This window comes from Notamacropus eugenii, chromosome 1 (assembly GCF_028372415.1).
Source record: "Notamacropus eugenii isolate mMacEug1 chromosome 1, mMacEug1.pri_v2, whole genome shotgun sequence".
Lineage (NCBI taxonomy): Eukaryota > Metazoa > Chordata > Mammalia > Diprotodontia > Macropodidae > Notamacropus > Notamacropus eugenii.
The window spans coordinates 297,308,529-297,325,692 of NC_092872.1; the positions used below are offsets into that span (position 1 = coordinate 297,308,529).

At 38.5% G+C, this 17,164-nt stretch overlaps 1 protein-coding gene across 1 annotated transcript in view; it reads right to left on the reverse strand.

Moving 5' to 3' along the window:
• Window positions 1-17,164, reverse strand: part of COX16 (cytochrome c oxidase assembly factor COX16) — a 118,613-nt gene that overhangs the window by 30,751 nt on the left and 70,698 nt on the right. The window contains exon 3 of the mRNA XM_072629263.1: window positions 4,316-4,378. Within this exon, the coding sequence (XP_072485364.1) occupies window positions 4,316-4,378 (63 nt within the window). The remainder of the gene's footprint in view (window positions 1-4,315; window positions 4,379-17,164) is intronic.

Genomic DNA, 17,164 nt, shown 5'->3' on the forward strand with positions numbered 1-17,164 from the left:
ATTTTGCCAGAGATGGGTAGCAACTAAAAATACACACTCAGTATGACTGCCAGGAAAGACTAATAGGAATGAAGATGCCCTGTCCAGAAGGACGCAGAACAACAAAGTTGTGGTGATACAGAAAGGAGTGAAAGCTATATGTACTATTCAAGGAGATGGATTACAAGCAAATGGCAATGCAGATGACAGTCTGGGACTTCCACCAGACAGCAGGCCAATAGGACATTCGAGGGATAATAGGACCTAGAGTTGGAAGGGATCTTAGAGTCCATTTCGTCCAAACCCTTCATTTTAGAGATGAGGAAGCTGAGACCAGGGGAACTTAAGGATACATAAGGTCATACACATAGGAAGCAGGATTGGTGAGATTTCAACAAAGTTTCTCTGACTCCAAAGCTAGTGTGAACTATCTATGGATAACTGGAGAAGAGAACAGTCTGATTAACATCTATGGGAAGATACAAGCCAAGACATAAGATGGCAATGCTATAGGACTCCTGTGAAGGTATCTTATTGCTAAGACAATGGCAGATATTATGAATGGTGCAATATAGTGCCAGTCACACTGTACCATTCCTGATTCTCCCAAATGGTATCAAGAAGTAGCTGGTACTACCCAATGCATAGCATTCTAAGGCCATAAAAGCTTCACATGATAAAAAGGGGAAAAGAAAAGGAATCTACACTTACATAACACCTATCATATGCCAGGCACTGTGCTAAGCTAAACACTTTACAAATCTTCATCTTATTTGATCCTCACAACAATCCTGAGAGGCAGGATTTCACTATCTCCACTTTACAGTTAAGGAAACTGAGGCAGACAAAGGTTAATTGACTTGCCCAGGATCATGCAGCTTTTAAGTGTCTGAGACCAAATTTGAACTCAGGTCTTCCTGACTCCAGGCCAGGAGCTCTATCCACTGTGCCGTTTAGCTTCCTCTTATGGATCAAGAAAGTATCTTAGAGCTAGTAAGAAACAGGTTTTACTGGCCCGATATGGCTATTAAGTGTCACCAAGAAGTGTAAGACTTATGCTTTTTGTATACAAAGAAAAGGACTACCAACTGGTGCTACATATTTCTCAAACATAAACCCTAGTAAATATTTGGAAATTGTCTATCTTAACTTCCTATATCAGGAAGAGCATAATTCACATATTGATGGTAACTGTGCACTTCACAAGGTTTGCAAAGGCATTAGTGTTCAGTCATTCAGTTGTGTCCAACTCTTTGTGACACTGTGGAACATAGCATGCCAATGCTGTCCATGGGGGTTTTCTTAGTAAAGATACTGGAGTGGTTTGCCATTTCCTTCTCCAGTAAATCAAAGCAAACAAAGGTTACATGATTTGCCCAGGATCATACAGCTAGTAAGTGTCTGAGGTAAGATTTTGAACTCACATCTTCCTGATTCCAGGTCAAGCCCTTCGTTCACTGAGCTACCTAGTAGCCTCTTGTAAAGGCATACCCAACCACAAAACAGAAAACTTCCAAAGGTGGTAAAGAAGTATTTCTCAAGTGTGTAGACTTCCTGCCAGGATACATTCAGACTAAAACTGAGACAATTAAAGTACCCTACTCAAGGAGATATTAATTTTGCCTGGCAGCAAACAGTCTGGAACACCATACCACCTTAAGAGGACCTCCAGTCTGAACAGTTTGAATGAATATCACTGAACATACTAGATGCACTGAGAGTAGAATAAAAATTTCAGGTGAGCCAACATGATGCTATCCTGGAACATATGTACAGCTCCACCAGGAGTAATGCCACTGGCATTACATTCTACCTGCTGATGGTTAGGCAGCTACCAAGCCTTCCTACTGACTTGTTTTTTGAAGTTTGAGTAATGGAGAGACTGAAGACATTCACAACCAAGCACATCTCTTAACTAAGAGAAAAACTAAATGAAGCTTACCACGTAGCTCAGTGTCAGTCAGGAGAATGCTGACAGAAGTAAATAGTAGAATGATGCCTGAGTTCACCATCAAGACCTTGAAGTACATGAGAGTTTTACTGAGCAATCGTGGTGTCCACGGGACACACAAATTATCTGACTGATGGAAAGCTACTCCATACCTAGTCCTGGAGAGCATGGACAACTTGCAAAATCACCCCAGAGACTGAAATGGGTCCTTCAAAGATAATCTATGACAGCCACTTACTGACTATAATAGGTGAATGAGCTAGATTCCACGATGAGCATATAACGACTAATAGACCCCTACCTTGGCACTCTCAACAAAATATACCAAGACTTCCCTGCCCAGACAGCAGCTAAGAAATAGACATTTCAAGAAAAGATTGGAACGACCCTCTGCTATGCTGGCCTCCTCCTCTCATTGTTGAGTTCTTTTCTAAGACCTCCACTTTAGGGATTGGCCTAAATTACTTCACTCCCCTTTCAACAATTCTTCTGACTCTCTGTGCCTTGCAAAAACTTTCCCCTCTCCTCCCAACCCTCACCACTTCAGTTCCCTTTTATGTACTGTCTTCCCCCTAATTATAATGTAAAGTCTTTGAAGACAGGGACTGTCTTTCTTTTTATTTGTATCCCCATTGTTGGTCTCAAGCAATGTTTTCTACTGTGTGATGTATTTTGTATGTATTGTTAATATTTGTTTGCTGTGAACAGCACCTGAGACACCCAGGTTAATCATATTTGTTCTATTATATGTTGATGTTCATGTTGATGCTGTACTCTATAATTAATAATGCCAGGTGTACTGCACCTGATTTGTAAGGAACTGCAAAATTTCAAAGCCCAGGGATGAATGTAGTGGGCTTTTGAGATAGAGTCTGGCTACATGGATTCATGGGAAATACAGTTTGAAGCAGATGGAGTTGATTTCTTCTTACTCTAGAAGAAACTCAGAGACTTTCACAGGAGCGTCACTCAAAGACAAGTGTAGGAATTAGTGGTTGTATGGCAGTGGCAGAGGAAGAGGTGGCTAGTGGCAGAAGTGGCTACCGCAACAGCATCTATAATATCATGGACCTATGAGAAGATCAGCAAGGCAGCTACAGCCTTTGTCCCCCAGTGGGACAGCTCTAACCAGAGGATGAAGAATATCTGATCTTTGGTGAACTTTATCCTGAATGAGAATCCAGATGGTCAAGGAAGCCATTTTGCTCCCACTTTCAGTTTCTATATAAGAGACAGATATATAATCCAAAGTTTCTTTTTCTTTAAAATAGTTTTATTTGTTAATAAAGTAGTACTTTTAAAAGCAGCTCATTGTAGATAAAATCTGAGACATATTAATTGCATGTGATTCATATATGTTCTTAACTGCAAATGAGTACTTAAGGAACAAAGAACAGTGTTTAGTTTGAGTATGCAGAGATTCAGAAAGGATCAAGGATTTAGACCTGGTCCAGAAGTTCTAGGCTTTCTCCTGGTTGGAAGCCAAATCAAGAAAGAATCATAAGATTTTGATTTATTGATTTTGAATACATTTCCCAAAAGAAAGAACCAAACTGGATCTGGAATTTTCCTTTGTCCCCCCCTCCAGTCAATCAAGTTAGAATATTTTTTTGCTGTCTGGGATAAAGGCTGAACTACTGGGTCACCTGGGCTCATTCAGTCTTTCCTCCCAACCCAAATACATGTGCAGAGAAAAATTTCTGCAGGACTGGAGTCAAAGGTGGTAACTAGGGAACAAGAACTTCGCATGGGAAGGGAAAACATGTGGCTGTTCCTGGCTGGTAACACCCACATTCCAAGGGTGGGGGGGAACAGAAAAGGATATTTTTTCCCCTTTCACCTTCAAATTCAAAACCAGACAGCCATAATGTCACATAAGTATTTCACGGATTTTGGACTGGGGTTTTTTCCATTCCTACTCAAAGAGATGGTATCTCTACTTGCCTGAAGCAACTCAGGTCAAAACTATCTGAGGACCAAAAAGGGCAGGGGAGGCATAGGACACAATTTACTGTCAACTTGTTTTGGCAGCAATTGCTTTCTTGACTTTCTCCTTTGTGCAAAAAGGAGAAACCTGGTTGGGATTTAGAAGAGAACTAAACATGCCAATGCGAAATCCAATATCTTCATTAACTGGTAATCAATACACTTAGGTATTAGTAAAGTATATCTGCACCTTCAGTGATCAGATGTCTAGAGCCCTGCATTTAAAGAGACACTGCATGATCAGGGAAAAAAAGAAGAGGTTTTGCTGGAAGGAAAATAGGCCCATGGGAGTGGACGTAGTCTAAGTTTAGCCACAGGCAGCAGATTCTCCCTGATGCTGGCTAGAAAAGACAGTCAAAAACAGGCCATTGGCCTTTCTGAATAAACATCATACTGTACCTCATATTCAGATTCCAATGACACCTTATTCCTTTTTAGTTTTTCTTCAAATTCTGGATCAAGCTGTAGACAAACAGAGAAGGAACCACATGAGTTATTTAAGCCTGAAAGGACTGATTTTATTTAGTAAAAGTTGGGAGGGGTGGTTGTTCTAAGGGTAAGAGTGGGGAGAGCTTGAAGTGGGATTCTGTGTGCTATATAATTTTATCCCTTTCCAGCCTGATCTATTATTATCCTCCAGGTAAACAAATAATGGGCCTAGAAGGCTTTCTTTTTTTGTACGAAAGCACAAAGCATACTTTTATAAGAAAATCATGTCTATCGTAAGCACTGTGATGTGGTGGGAGATACTTATTTGTGCACAGTACTTCCAAATGTGGAGAAAAAGGAAAATCCACTTTTTAAAAAAATTCTTTTTAAAAATATAATGAACTTGATAATCACCAACAAATGAAGGAAAGAAAAAGAGGATTTTACATAAATCTAAATTTCTATTACTCAGAGCTTGTTTTTCTTTAAGTAAATAACAAATATGACATGGTGGTTCCACTGTTTTATTTGTATCTTTCTGAACATCTTCCTGTTCTCTTCTGCATATTTGAAGAACATTTCATTGATGGAATTTGCTTCTTTTTGGCTATTTGTGTCCATAGTATCACTACTCCCCACCCCAAATAATTAAAGCTCTTCCTTGTAACAAATATGCACAGGCAATCAAATCAGTCCCCATACAGGCTTATGTCTGAGAATGCATCTCTCATTCTTTCTCTAGTTGATTACCTCTATGTTCCCATTATATTCATATATCAAAATTCATTCAGCCATTCTACAACTGAAAGGTGCACCTTTAGTTTCTAGCGTTTTGGTACTACAAAAAATAAATGCTGATGTAAGTACTTCTGTATCTATGGGTCCTTTCCCTATCTTTGATTCTTTGGGGCCTGTGTAACACTGGTATCAGTAAGTCCAAAGGCATGCATGATTGATTTACTGGTTGCTCCAAGTTGTTTTCCAGTGTGGCCGGACCAATTAATACAATTCCATCAACAGTCCAGTAGGGTGCCTATTCTCTAACACTCTCACTTTTTTTTTGTGATTTTGGACAAACTGATGGATGCGAGGGAGTACCTCAAAGCTGTTTTAACTTGTATTACTCTTAGTAGTAGCAATCCCTACGTGCTGTCTGGTAATTTGCATATTTTTCTCTTCTCTATAATTTATGTCTTTACCGGGGAATAGTATTTGTTCTTATGTATTTGAATCAATTCCCCATATATCCTGAAAATCAGATTTTATCAGGTAAGTTTGCCATTCCCAATGGACTGTTTGCTTTCCAATTTTAAATTTCCAATTTGTGTGGAAAATTTTTTGATTTTATATAATCAAAATTGTTTCATTATGTGGTCTTCTTTATCACTTGTTTGGTTAAGGTACCTCTTCCTCTATCTAAAATTTGGAAAGGTATCTCTTTCTCTGCTCTTCTAATTTGTTTATGATACCCATTTGGAATTTACTATGGTATATGGTTTGAAATGGTGATCTAAACCTATTCCATCAGATTGCTTTCAAGTGTTCCAGGAACTTTTGTTAAATGATGAGTCCTAACTCTAGGATTCACTGTCCTTGCTTTCATGGAACACTCTACTACTATGTTCATTTGCCTAGACATCTTGAAATGGATATCCTATAAAAATCTCAAACTCAAAAGATCCAAAATAGGGCTCATCTTAGCTTAGGACTATGCCAGGAACATAGTGGATACTATTTAAATGTTTAGTCCCTTCCCTTTTTCCTCCCTTTTTTCCCATTCCCCACTTCCAAATTTCCCTATCATTGTCAAGAGCACCACCAACCTCCCAGTCACTCAGGATGCAACCTTCAGGTGAAACTTGCTCCATATATTCAGTCTCTCACCCAAGTCTTATTGTTTCTACCTTCACAGCATCTCCTTTATCTATCGTTTGCCTTCTAACACAAAAAGCTGCCACCATGGCACAGGCCCCCATCACCTCATGCCTGGACTATCGGAATAACCTTCTGGTTGTATAAACTCTTCTCACATATCTGAATCATGAGAAAGAATAAATTCCTCAGTCTTCTCCCTCATTTCTTCCCCAACGCATTCCTTTTCCCTTTCCTTTTCCTTCCCCTTTTAAAGCCATCACAATAGAACAAAATCCCTATATTCCCTTTTTCCTGCAGGCCCTGTATTTGTCTTTCTTAACTCTCTCTGTGACCCCTGAAGACAACAGTTTTGAAAGAACATCTGTTTCTTCTTACCCATTATAATGTGTGATAGGAACAATATCCCAAAAGCCCTGTCCCATAAAAACTAAACTGCCCTTTGAATTCATCAGCCCAGCAGACTAAGCCTCGACATAGCTTTCCAAAGGACAGTACACAAGTCAGGCACTCCTTCCTCAGGCTTCTACCTGGCATATCCAGCATCATAAACACAAAGACAGGAAAGATATACTAATCAAATCAATGTCATTTCCATGCTGAATAAATATCCTTTTTCTACTATGTCTACGCAAATCTTTTAATAACTGTTAGAAACTCTATTAGTATCTCATTTCATTTCAATTCTCAAACTGAAGCACCAGACTGGCCAAAATCAGGCCAGGCCTACATCATTTGGTAAATTAGCAAAATAGGATTGGAATGACCTCATCAAAGTTAGGGAGGTTAGGATCTTCAACTTGAGTTCTAAACTGGAATTTAGGGATTATCTCAGGATTGGACAGAAAGAACTGCTTGGAACTTTATATGGCATTTGGGAGGGTACTGGGAACTGCCCCATGCAGACTTTGTTAGGATTCTTTGGTGCAAAATATTAAAGGAACCACTTGAAAAGACTGGCTATCCCTGAGAGTAGGGCTTGGCTCAGCAAAGTGGGAAGAGCTCAGACTCTAGCAGTGTCAGGAATAGCAGTGGTACTCATATTGGGTACAGGGAAGTAGTGGCAGTGCCCACAGCAGTACCTGTGTCCCAACAATGACATGCCCCCTCTATGACAGTGTTCTGCCAGGCACAGGGAGCAATCATTGAGTGACCAATCATTGCAGCACTTCCAACAGTACTTGGGTCTTGGCAAAGAGAAAGCAATGTCTTGGAATGTGGGGATAGTGCTCAGCCCTGGCACAGCTAAGTGTGTAATTAAGGACTGTTCAAGGGGAATGGGAGGGTGTGTGCATATGTGTGTATGTGTCCAAATCACCTGATCCCTTCACAACTCATCCATGGCTAAGCTCCCAAACTGAAAGGGCCTATCATGCTGGTCTAAATTCCAAATCTGAAGCACCAGACTGGCCTGAAATAAGCCCAGTACACAAAAGAATATAAGTATACAGACTGTAACCCTGCCAAGTGATCTAGGTTTCTCTTTTGAGTATTGTGTTTGCAATGTAAAGCACTGCTCAGTTTTGATCTATTCATCTTTGACCCAGAAGTTCTGGATTTTAACTTTGACAGTCCTGAGTGTCATTAAGTTTGGGGTTCTTTCAGGAGTCTGAAGTCTTTCTATGTCACTCTTTCCTCTGGTTCTAATAGATCTGGGCAAATTTTGCTTTCTTAAAATGTGATATCCAGTTTGGGAGGAGTTGGCAGGGGGCGGGAGGGGAAGGGCATAGTTTTTAGAGTCTGATTCTTAATTATCCCTCCTTGACCCATTTTCCAGGTCAGTTGTTTTTGCTAGTAAATATCTTACATTTTCTTTTACTTTTTCAATCTTTTCACTTTATTCTGTTTCCAATATTATTTTTCCTACTGATCTCTTATTTTGCTGATAATTTAATTTTTTAATCTCTTGTTTCACTTATTCCAAACACTTTTAGAATCCTTGTGGCCAAGCAAAGCCCAGAAGCTCTCTGTACTTGTGGAATTTTTTTTCTTCTAGGTTTGACCTCTTGAGATTCTTTCAACCCAAAGTATTTCTTCATTGTGTTCAGCATTTTCATCAGCTTATTCATATCTTTAGCCTCAGCTCCTATTTTGAAACTATTGGCCAGTGCCAGGCTCCACATTCTCTCATACACTTGGATACGATGGTCAGAATCTATTTGGTTCTTAGTTCCAGGCCTCTCACTAATGAGTTCCACTTCACCTGAAGGGCTTGAGCTCAGAGCACTAGCAGGCATCGGGCCCTGCAGAGTATTCCTGATGAGAGAGGTACAGGCCTCCAGACTTCTAGGGACAAGCCCCAGCACAGTGAGGCTGGCTTCAGGAACCACTGGAGCATCTCTGATCTTATCACTGCAAGATTCAGGCCTCCTGGAGCTTCTTTGATCAGAGTCTCAGAGGTCACCCTGAGCATCTCTGTTCAGCACACAGTCAAGTTTCAAGCCTATTTTACTTGAGCTCCTGTCAGATTCCTTGGTGTTATCACCCTCCTTCTGTTCATATGCTTCTTGTTGTCTTTTCCTATAGTCCTAAGCTGAACACAGGAGCACACTGTTAAGAGGGTGCAACATCTACATGGTCACTAGCCATACCACTCTACTTGAGTCTTATTACTAAAAAAAAAAAAAAAAGGCAAAGAGCCCTTTGTCCATGTTTAATCTATTACACAACTACTTGCAGAGTTTTAAAGAATATATTATTGAGTTTATAATTTCTTTTTTAAAATGCAAATTATTTCAAAATATCCTTATAGATTCTGCTTTGTTACTCTGTCATTAAATAGCTAAGTTCCACAGAAACAACTGGAATTTAAAATCTTTGATTTTCTAGGAACCTAGATGTTACAATGGATAGAGAAGACTTAGGTTCAAATTCTGCCTCAGACTTACTACCTATAAAACTCAGGGAAAGTCACTTAAACTCTGTCAGTTTCTCCTTCCTCAACCATAAAATAATGAAACTAATAGCATCTACTTTGCAGAGCCATCATAAGGATCAAATATAGGTAAAGTGCTCTGCCAACTTTCAAGTTCTATATAGATGTTAGCTCTTTCTTAATTACTGATAGTTCTTTTTAGATCCTTGATGGTGTATATGTGGGAGAGATAGCCTCCTCTATGAACTTCCATGTCACAAGCTGCTTTTCCATGGAATAAATATTTTTCAGGCTCTCTTCCTACTCAAAGGTGTCAAACACTGACAGCAGGAAGATCTACTCTCTTGAGATCCAACATGGGTCACTAGGTTGTTTTCAAAGAAAACCATATTCATCCTGCTCAATTCTGCCCAGGCTGTTGAAATACCTGTTCTCAATTACAGAGCCACTTGACAAATCCCACTTTCATTTAAATGGCAACTCTCATACTGAATTAGCATTCTTTCTCCCTTTAAAACTATAAATACGTATACAGCCCTCACAATGCAAACAAATAATCTTATACTATATACTAACTTTAATAATGATGACAATAGCTTATGGTTGTATAGTACTTTTATGTTTTACAAAGCACTTAAATATACATTAAGAAAACAAACAGAAAATCTGATTTAGTTCTCCATCTTTGTGGTCTCCAACTGGTATCCATTTTGCTACAGTTCAAAGCTCAAAAGGAATAAAATATATCTCATTTCCCAGAAGCTAAGAAAACTTTAATGTAGCATCAAAATGCAAGAAATAACATGAATAAATCTAGGTTTAAATATTTGGGAAATCACCTTTAAAAATGATGCCCCCTTTCTTTCTTATTCTCCTCTCACAGATTTAGAGATGTCCTTACTGAGGTCCAGAGGGACTTCCTCCAAGCAGGAAGTAAATATCAGAGCTAGAAACTGAACCCAGGTTCTTCTGCTTCCAAATCTATTACTCTTACTGGGGAGAGTAAGACTACTGTTTGCCTTTCATAGACAACAATAACAAAGATCAGAAGTTGAACTGTTCCTTAATTCTAACACAAATTATTTTTCTCTAAAATACTGTATTTCCAGGTAGAAGAGCCTAATAGGAGTCTATGAATTAAAGTATTTTGGAGTCACGGTAAAAGAAAACAGGTTGAAATAGCCCACTGCATATTTTACTATGTTCCTTGTATCCTCAGTACTTCAAAGAAAACGGAAAATGGAACCAGGAAAAGGCACAATTATGACCTTTCTAGTGGTAGATGCCCACAGAACTGGAATGGATGCAACTCTATTTTTGAACTGCTTGTCAGCCATGATCAAAAGCCTATATAAAATGTGGTTATTTTGCCATGTAAAAACAGAATCCTTATTGCATGGCACTGATCTCTAAATGCCTTCAAGCCTTCCAGGGCTTACTTTGCTAACCCCAAATTTTGGCACTGAGTAATTTAAGTTATGGGGAAGGTTTGTACTGGACTATACTGTACTTTGCATATCCTCACTTAGACTATCAGATATCATTCAATGGTTGAAAGTTTACTACTATGGTCAACACATATTTCTTTTAAAATCAGTTGGCTTTTTGGAGCAATTTCTGAGACTGGCAGATAGAATTTATAAATAGTGCTGGCTTGAATGTAAAAAAACAGTACATCTGTTCTCAAGCATTTATTTGTTCTGCTACACTAGAGTCACATGTCCAATTCTCAGTAAATGGTTAAAGATTAAGGGCAAAACCTCAGTGAATTGCTCCATGATTAAGTGTTTGCTTCAGTCTTTCTCCTTCATCTCATCCATCCTACAGTAGTTGGTGCAGAGGTGATTACATGGAGTGAAGATGTTGAGGACACAGGCACTCACTCTTCTGCTTTGTCCCAACCAGTGCTGTTTGTATTCCAACTCTTTTCTCTTCCATGTAGTCCTTCCCTCCCTCCCACCACCATTATCCTATTGACTACTATAGGCTCCTGCTAAGGACTACTCCTAATGTTATGTCTCCCACTACACCAAATCTACTGACTAGACAGAATTTCCAAAAAGGAATTGTTCAATAACACCCTTGCAAACTCCCACTGGATTGTATGGAAACCAAGCTGTCACTCAAAATTGACACTCAGGTGATACTCACAGTCTAAAATTCTTTTAAATCTTATGGCATTAGATTAAGGCCCTCTCATGGTTTCTCTGAGTAAGATTACTTTAGTACTTTCTTTTTTGTGGGGAAGCAATTCAGACAACTTATATTTGTATCTATGATGCCCTAAAAACATAAAGGATAAACTTCACATGTGTACTACTACACCAGCCGCCTTAAGTTCATGAAAATGTCATTAAAGATCCCCAAAAGACAAGAGAATAAAGAAAACTTATAGCTAGCTAAAGAATTAGATACCTCTATATTGTGACATAGGCATCTTGAAGATGGAAGAAGAGTAAGACCATTAAAAATAGCTGCTAACCAGTGCTATAAAGGAAAAATACTTGACAAGAACAAGACAATAAAAAAGAAGGGAGCATTAAAGATTAGAAAAGGTAATTTTTACTAATGAAACTCACTTTATCATTCACGGTTATATCAAAACCATTGTCATAAATAGTCCAGGTGAGCCTTTAAAAGCTAAACATCTTCATGTAACAATAAAACATCCACTCAAAAAATGTTTGGGTGACTTTTTTTTATTTCCCATGGTCTTTGAAGTCTTATTCCCATTTAGGAAATGATGAACTGGTAATAAACAAAAATGATATATTGAAAGCCATAATGGTTCCAAAATTATAATGGAGATGGAATACAACATGGCCTTTCTTGTTCTATGCCATACATCATGAAAAGTCAAAAACTTCATCCAAGAGATATCCAAAAAATAAAATTAAGAGGTGAGAGAGGAATGTACTGGGAGAAAGAGAAAGGGAAAGGTAGAATGGAGTAAATTATCTCACATAAAAGAGGCAAGAAAAAGTTTTTTGGTGGAGGAAAAGAGGGGGGAATGAGTGAGCCTTACTCTTATCAGATTTGGCTTAAGGAGGGAATAACATACACACTTAATTGGGTATGAAGAGCTATCTTATCCTACAGGAAAGTAGGGGGGAAGGGGATAAGAAAGGGTGGAATGATAGAAGGGAGGGCAAACAAGAGGAAGGACAGGGTCAAAGGAGAGAACAGAATAGAATAAATAGGGAGGGTGGGATAGCATATAGGAAAATATAATTAGCCATTCACAACATGACTGTTTTTAAGTGTTTTGTATGACTACACATACATAACCTACATCAAATTGTTTGCCTTCTCAATGATGGTGAGTGGGGAGGGAAGAAGGGAGAAAATGTAGAACTCCAAGTTTTAAAAACAAATGTTAAAAATTTTTATATGCAACTAAGAAATAAGATATGCAAGCAATGGAATATAGAAATCTATCTTGCCCTACAGGAAAATAGAAGAAAAGGGGATAAGAGAAGGCGGGGGGGGGGGGGGGGGTTGATAGAAGGGAGGGCAGATTGAGGGAAGGGGTAATCAGAATGCACATTGGGGAAGGGGAGAAATGGGGAGAAAATTTGGAACTCAAAGTCTTGTGGAAGTGAATGTTGAAAACTAAAAATAAATTAATAGGAATAATAAAAAAAACTCATCCCAGAGATGGAAATAAACTTGCATCAATGACATCACAATTCACCTGATTTAAAACCCCACTGAAAATCCATGGGCCATTACAATTAAGGTTAGACTTCGAAAAATGCACTATTCACTGAAGGTATGCTTAGTAAGCAATGTTATAAAAGTATGATTTCATGATGAATTAAAGAATATATGTCAAAATTTATGAACTCAAGGCCAAATCACGAGGGAAAGTAATTATAACAAAGGAGGACATATAGCATATTGAAAAATTTTCAAAGATGTAAAAAGTTATAAGGTTTATTTTTAAAAGGGCAATAACAAATAATTTGACTTCATTGCAGTTCATGTGCATACCACTGTAGTTCTGGCCCTCATCACTTCTTGCTTAGACTATTATAACAGGCTACTAAGTAGTCTTCCTTTTTCTGGCCTCTTCCTTTCCAATTAATCACTCACAGAACTGACAGCCATTCCTCTTCTAAAAAACCTTCAGTGGCTCCCAATTGCTTATAGGATAAAATACAAACTCCCCAGTCTTGCACAGAGGCCCTCTACAGTTCAGCTTCCATATTCCTTGCTAACCTAATTTCACATAACTCCCTTCATGGATTCTTTGTTCAGAACAAAAGTGACCCTCAAGGTAACAAACGTTATAAGGCAGCAGAGTCTAAGCAATATTCAAATCCAGAATTCTTCCTGCTTAGTCCAGTTGGAAGAGACGAAAATTAGGGAGAAAAGAGATCATTGAAAGGGCAAGCTCACGGTCGACAGAATCATTTGACATCATCAGCAAAAGGACAAAGAAATATATGATGGGCGTATACGAAAAGGATCTACATGACAAGTGAGATGAGAAGACCATTATAAACTTCGGGGAAATTAAAGAAGGTACTATGGTAAAGGTAGAATTATTTGAGCTAGACTTTAAAGAATGGCTAAGACTTCAACAGGTAATTCCTTAACATGAGTTAATGCAGAGAAGCAAAAATATGAAGGATGTGTACAGATAACAGCAAGTAGTCCAGTTTCACAGGAGTACAAAGTATGTGGAAGAAGATATTGTCAGAAAAGTAAGAAAAGCCCAAAGGAGGCTCTTGAATGCCAGGTTAGGGAGTCTGAATTTACTGAAGCACCACCAGGATGTATGCTAGACAGGCAACAGAGTTCAGTGACAACTCTCACTTCTTTATCAGTGATCAATACTTTTGACTGAGTAAACTTAGTGCTTCCAAATTCCTGACAGCTATTAATCTTTAGGATTCAGAAAAAAGAAATCTGAATTCCTCAAATATGTTATTCTGTACTTTTCCACCACATTTTATTTTCATGTTTTTAAACAATAAGGAGTAGCAGTAATAAATAGTAAATCATTTTTCTGTGATAGGATTATACTAAATATGTTCCCAAAAATGACATAATAAATGCATGTTTATTATAATTACCCAATTTATTGCTACAATGACTTAAAAGATATCTGGCACCAGGCTGGCTGATTTCCTTTTTTCTTCCAATATGCTTCATATATTTTATCAATATCTAAAAAAAGTGTTTGATAAATAAAAATTATCAAATTTACTAGTATTTACAAAGAACTACAGCCTACAGCAAATATTCAAACACTAGAAGGTGCCAGGGAACATGACTGGGTAGGAAGTGAATAACCTAATGTTCAGCTCTCCTAACAAGGTTGACAGCATCTACACAGAACCATATGTCGAAACTGCCAATTTAAGTACTTATTTTGCTTCCAAAATTTGTTGTTTCTTGGAACACCACTATGCCCGTAAACTTATTAGTATTTATTTTGTTTGCCAGAATGATTCACCACTAGCTGTAGACAGGAGCGCACACACACACACACACGCACACACACACAACATGGCAACAGTTACAAGACTGACTGATTAGAACATGACTGCTTCCCTACTCCATGCTGCTGGCCCAGTTCCCAGAAATGTCAACCTTAACCTTCTACTCCACCTGTCAGGGTTTCTTTCTCTTCCTTTTAACTTGATGTCAGTCGATTCCTTTGAACTAGTAACATCTCTATGCTGACTATTAACTTTTAATTCCTGCATAGAAGAATTAGAACACTTTTTCTTGATTTTTTGATGGATTTTTCTTGGGATATGGAAAAACATATAAGTTTCATGAGAAATGTTGAAGCATGATTTCAGCTACATGGTTATTGTCAGTCCACATCATTAGTTGCTCTAATTCTGCAGTGAGGCAGTGTAGTAGACAGTGCTGTGCCTGCAGTCAGGAAGACGAGTTCAAATCTGGTCTCAGACACGTACTAGCTGCATGACTTTGGGTGAGTCACTTAACTTCTGTTTGCCTTAGTTTCCTCAGTTGTAAAATGTGTTTATTGTAAGGTTAAAATGAGATAATAATTATAAAGTGCTTGGCATACAGTAGGTGCTAAGTAAGTGCTTATTGCCCTGCCCTTCCTATCTCCCAAGACTGTTGTGAGGATAAAATGAGATGATATTTCTATAGTATTGGTAAACCTTATACACACTTACATAAAGGGTAGCTGCTATTATTATTACATGTATATTATGTATTCCTGAATGACCTCCTCAAAAACCTGAGGTAATATTCTTAACCTATTACGCCGAAAGCACTTTCCAGTAATCTGGAAGGATGTTCTAGAATGAGCTTCCACATTCTCTGTTATACCCAAAGGCACAACTACACAGAATATGTTAAGTGAGATTATACCTAGAGATCAGACTCTGCTTAACTCTCTTGATTAAAAGGAAATGCTGGAACATCAATGCACTGTTGATGGAGTTGTGAACTGATCCAATCATTCTGGAGAGCCAGTTGGAACTATGCCCAAAGGGCTATAAAACTGTGCATACTCTTTCATCCAGCAATACCACTACTAGGTCTGTATGCCAAAGAGATCATAAAAATGGGAAAAGGACCTACAAGTACAAAAATATTTACAGTAGCTCTTTTTGTGGTGGCTAAGAAATGGAAATCAAAGGGATACCCATCAAGTGGGTAAGGGCTAAATAAACTGTGGTGCATGATTATAACGATGCTGTAAGAAACGACAAACAGGATATCTTCAGAAATGTCCTGGAAAGACTTACATGAACTGATGCAGAGTAAAGGGAACAGAACCAGGAGAATGTTGTACAGTAACTGAAATATCGTACCATGAAGAAATGTGGATGAATTAGCTCTTCTCAGATACAACGATCTGAGACAATCCCAAAGGACTAAGGATGATAAATACTATCCACCTCCAGAGAAAGAACTTTGGTTGATTGAATACAGACTGAAGCAGGCTATTTTCCATTTTCTTTCCTTCATTTTTTCTTTTATTCACATCTTCTTGTACAAAATGACTAATATGAAAATGTTTTACATAATTGCACATGTATAACCTATTTAGGGAGGGGGAAGGAGGGGAGGGATAGAATTTGAAACTCAAAACTTTGAATAAAATGTTAAAAGATTTAAAAAAGAAAAATGTATATATTATTATTTGGTTTTACTCATCTTCAAAGTTAAGTTCACAACAATTTAGCAAATAAATAATTACTGTTTGAGAACAATGATATGAATGACGCGCTAAGAACATGAGCTGGGGGGGGGGAGGTAACACAAGACAGAGACATCGGAGATAATGGGAAGAGCAATGGATTGAGAACGCGGAGACTCAAGCTGTAGTTCTACTTTATCTATGAACTCACTGTGTGACTTGGACAAATCACTTCATTTTCCTGGACCTCAGTTTCCTCATTTATTAATGGGGGTTGGATCAGACGGTCTCTGATCCTGGAGGGTCCCTGTCCCTCCCAACTCTATAGCTCAGAAACACAGCTGAATATATATCTTCATGGTATAAAGCCTTAAGAGTTTAGTCAACTTTTAAGATTTTATCTTCCTCATATTCACTTCCCAGCCCTTTGCCATTTGACTTCCTACCCTCTCTCCAAGGTGGTTGGTATAACATTGTGATCTATTAATTGCCCCCAAAATGGTCTTTTTTCAGTCCTTATCCTTCTTGATTTTGTTGTGGCATTTGACAGTCACTAGATACAGCATCTTTGCTGAGTAAGTGGGTAAGTCATTCTGCTGGGCTCCTGGGCCTGCTACTCAATTCTCAATTGCCGGGGGTACTTCTCTTTCTAGTTCCTTTTTCTCTTCTTTGCAGCTTCTCTGTTTCTATCTGTCTAGGTGGAGAGTGGGTATCTCTGCTCCACTGCAAAATGTCATGGCTGATGCTGTGGCAGAGGAGGAATGGAAGACAGAAAAGAACTCTTCCCCGTTGGCATAGGTGCAGAGATAACCTCCACAAAGCTGCCTGAAACCTGGACTGACCAACTGATGAACTTGAGGTTTTTAAGGGGCTGTAGAGGGTCACAGTCAGTTATTCCCAGAGGGTCTCTGTCCCTCCCAACTCTATAGCTCAG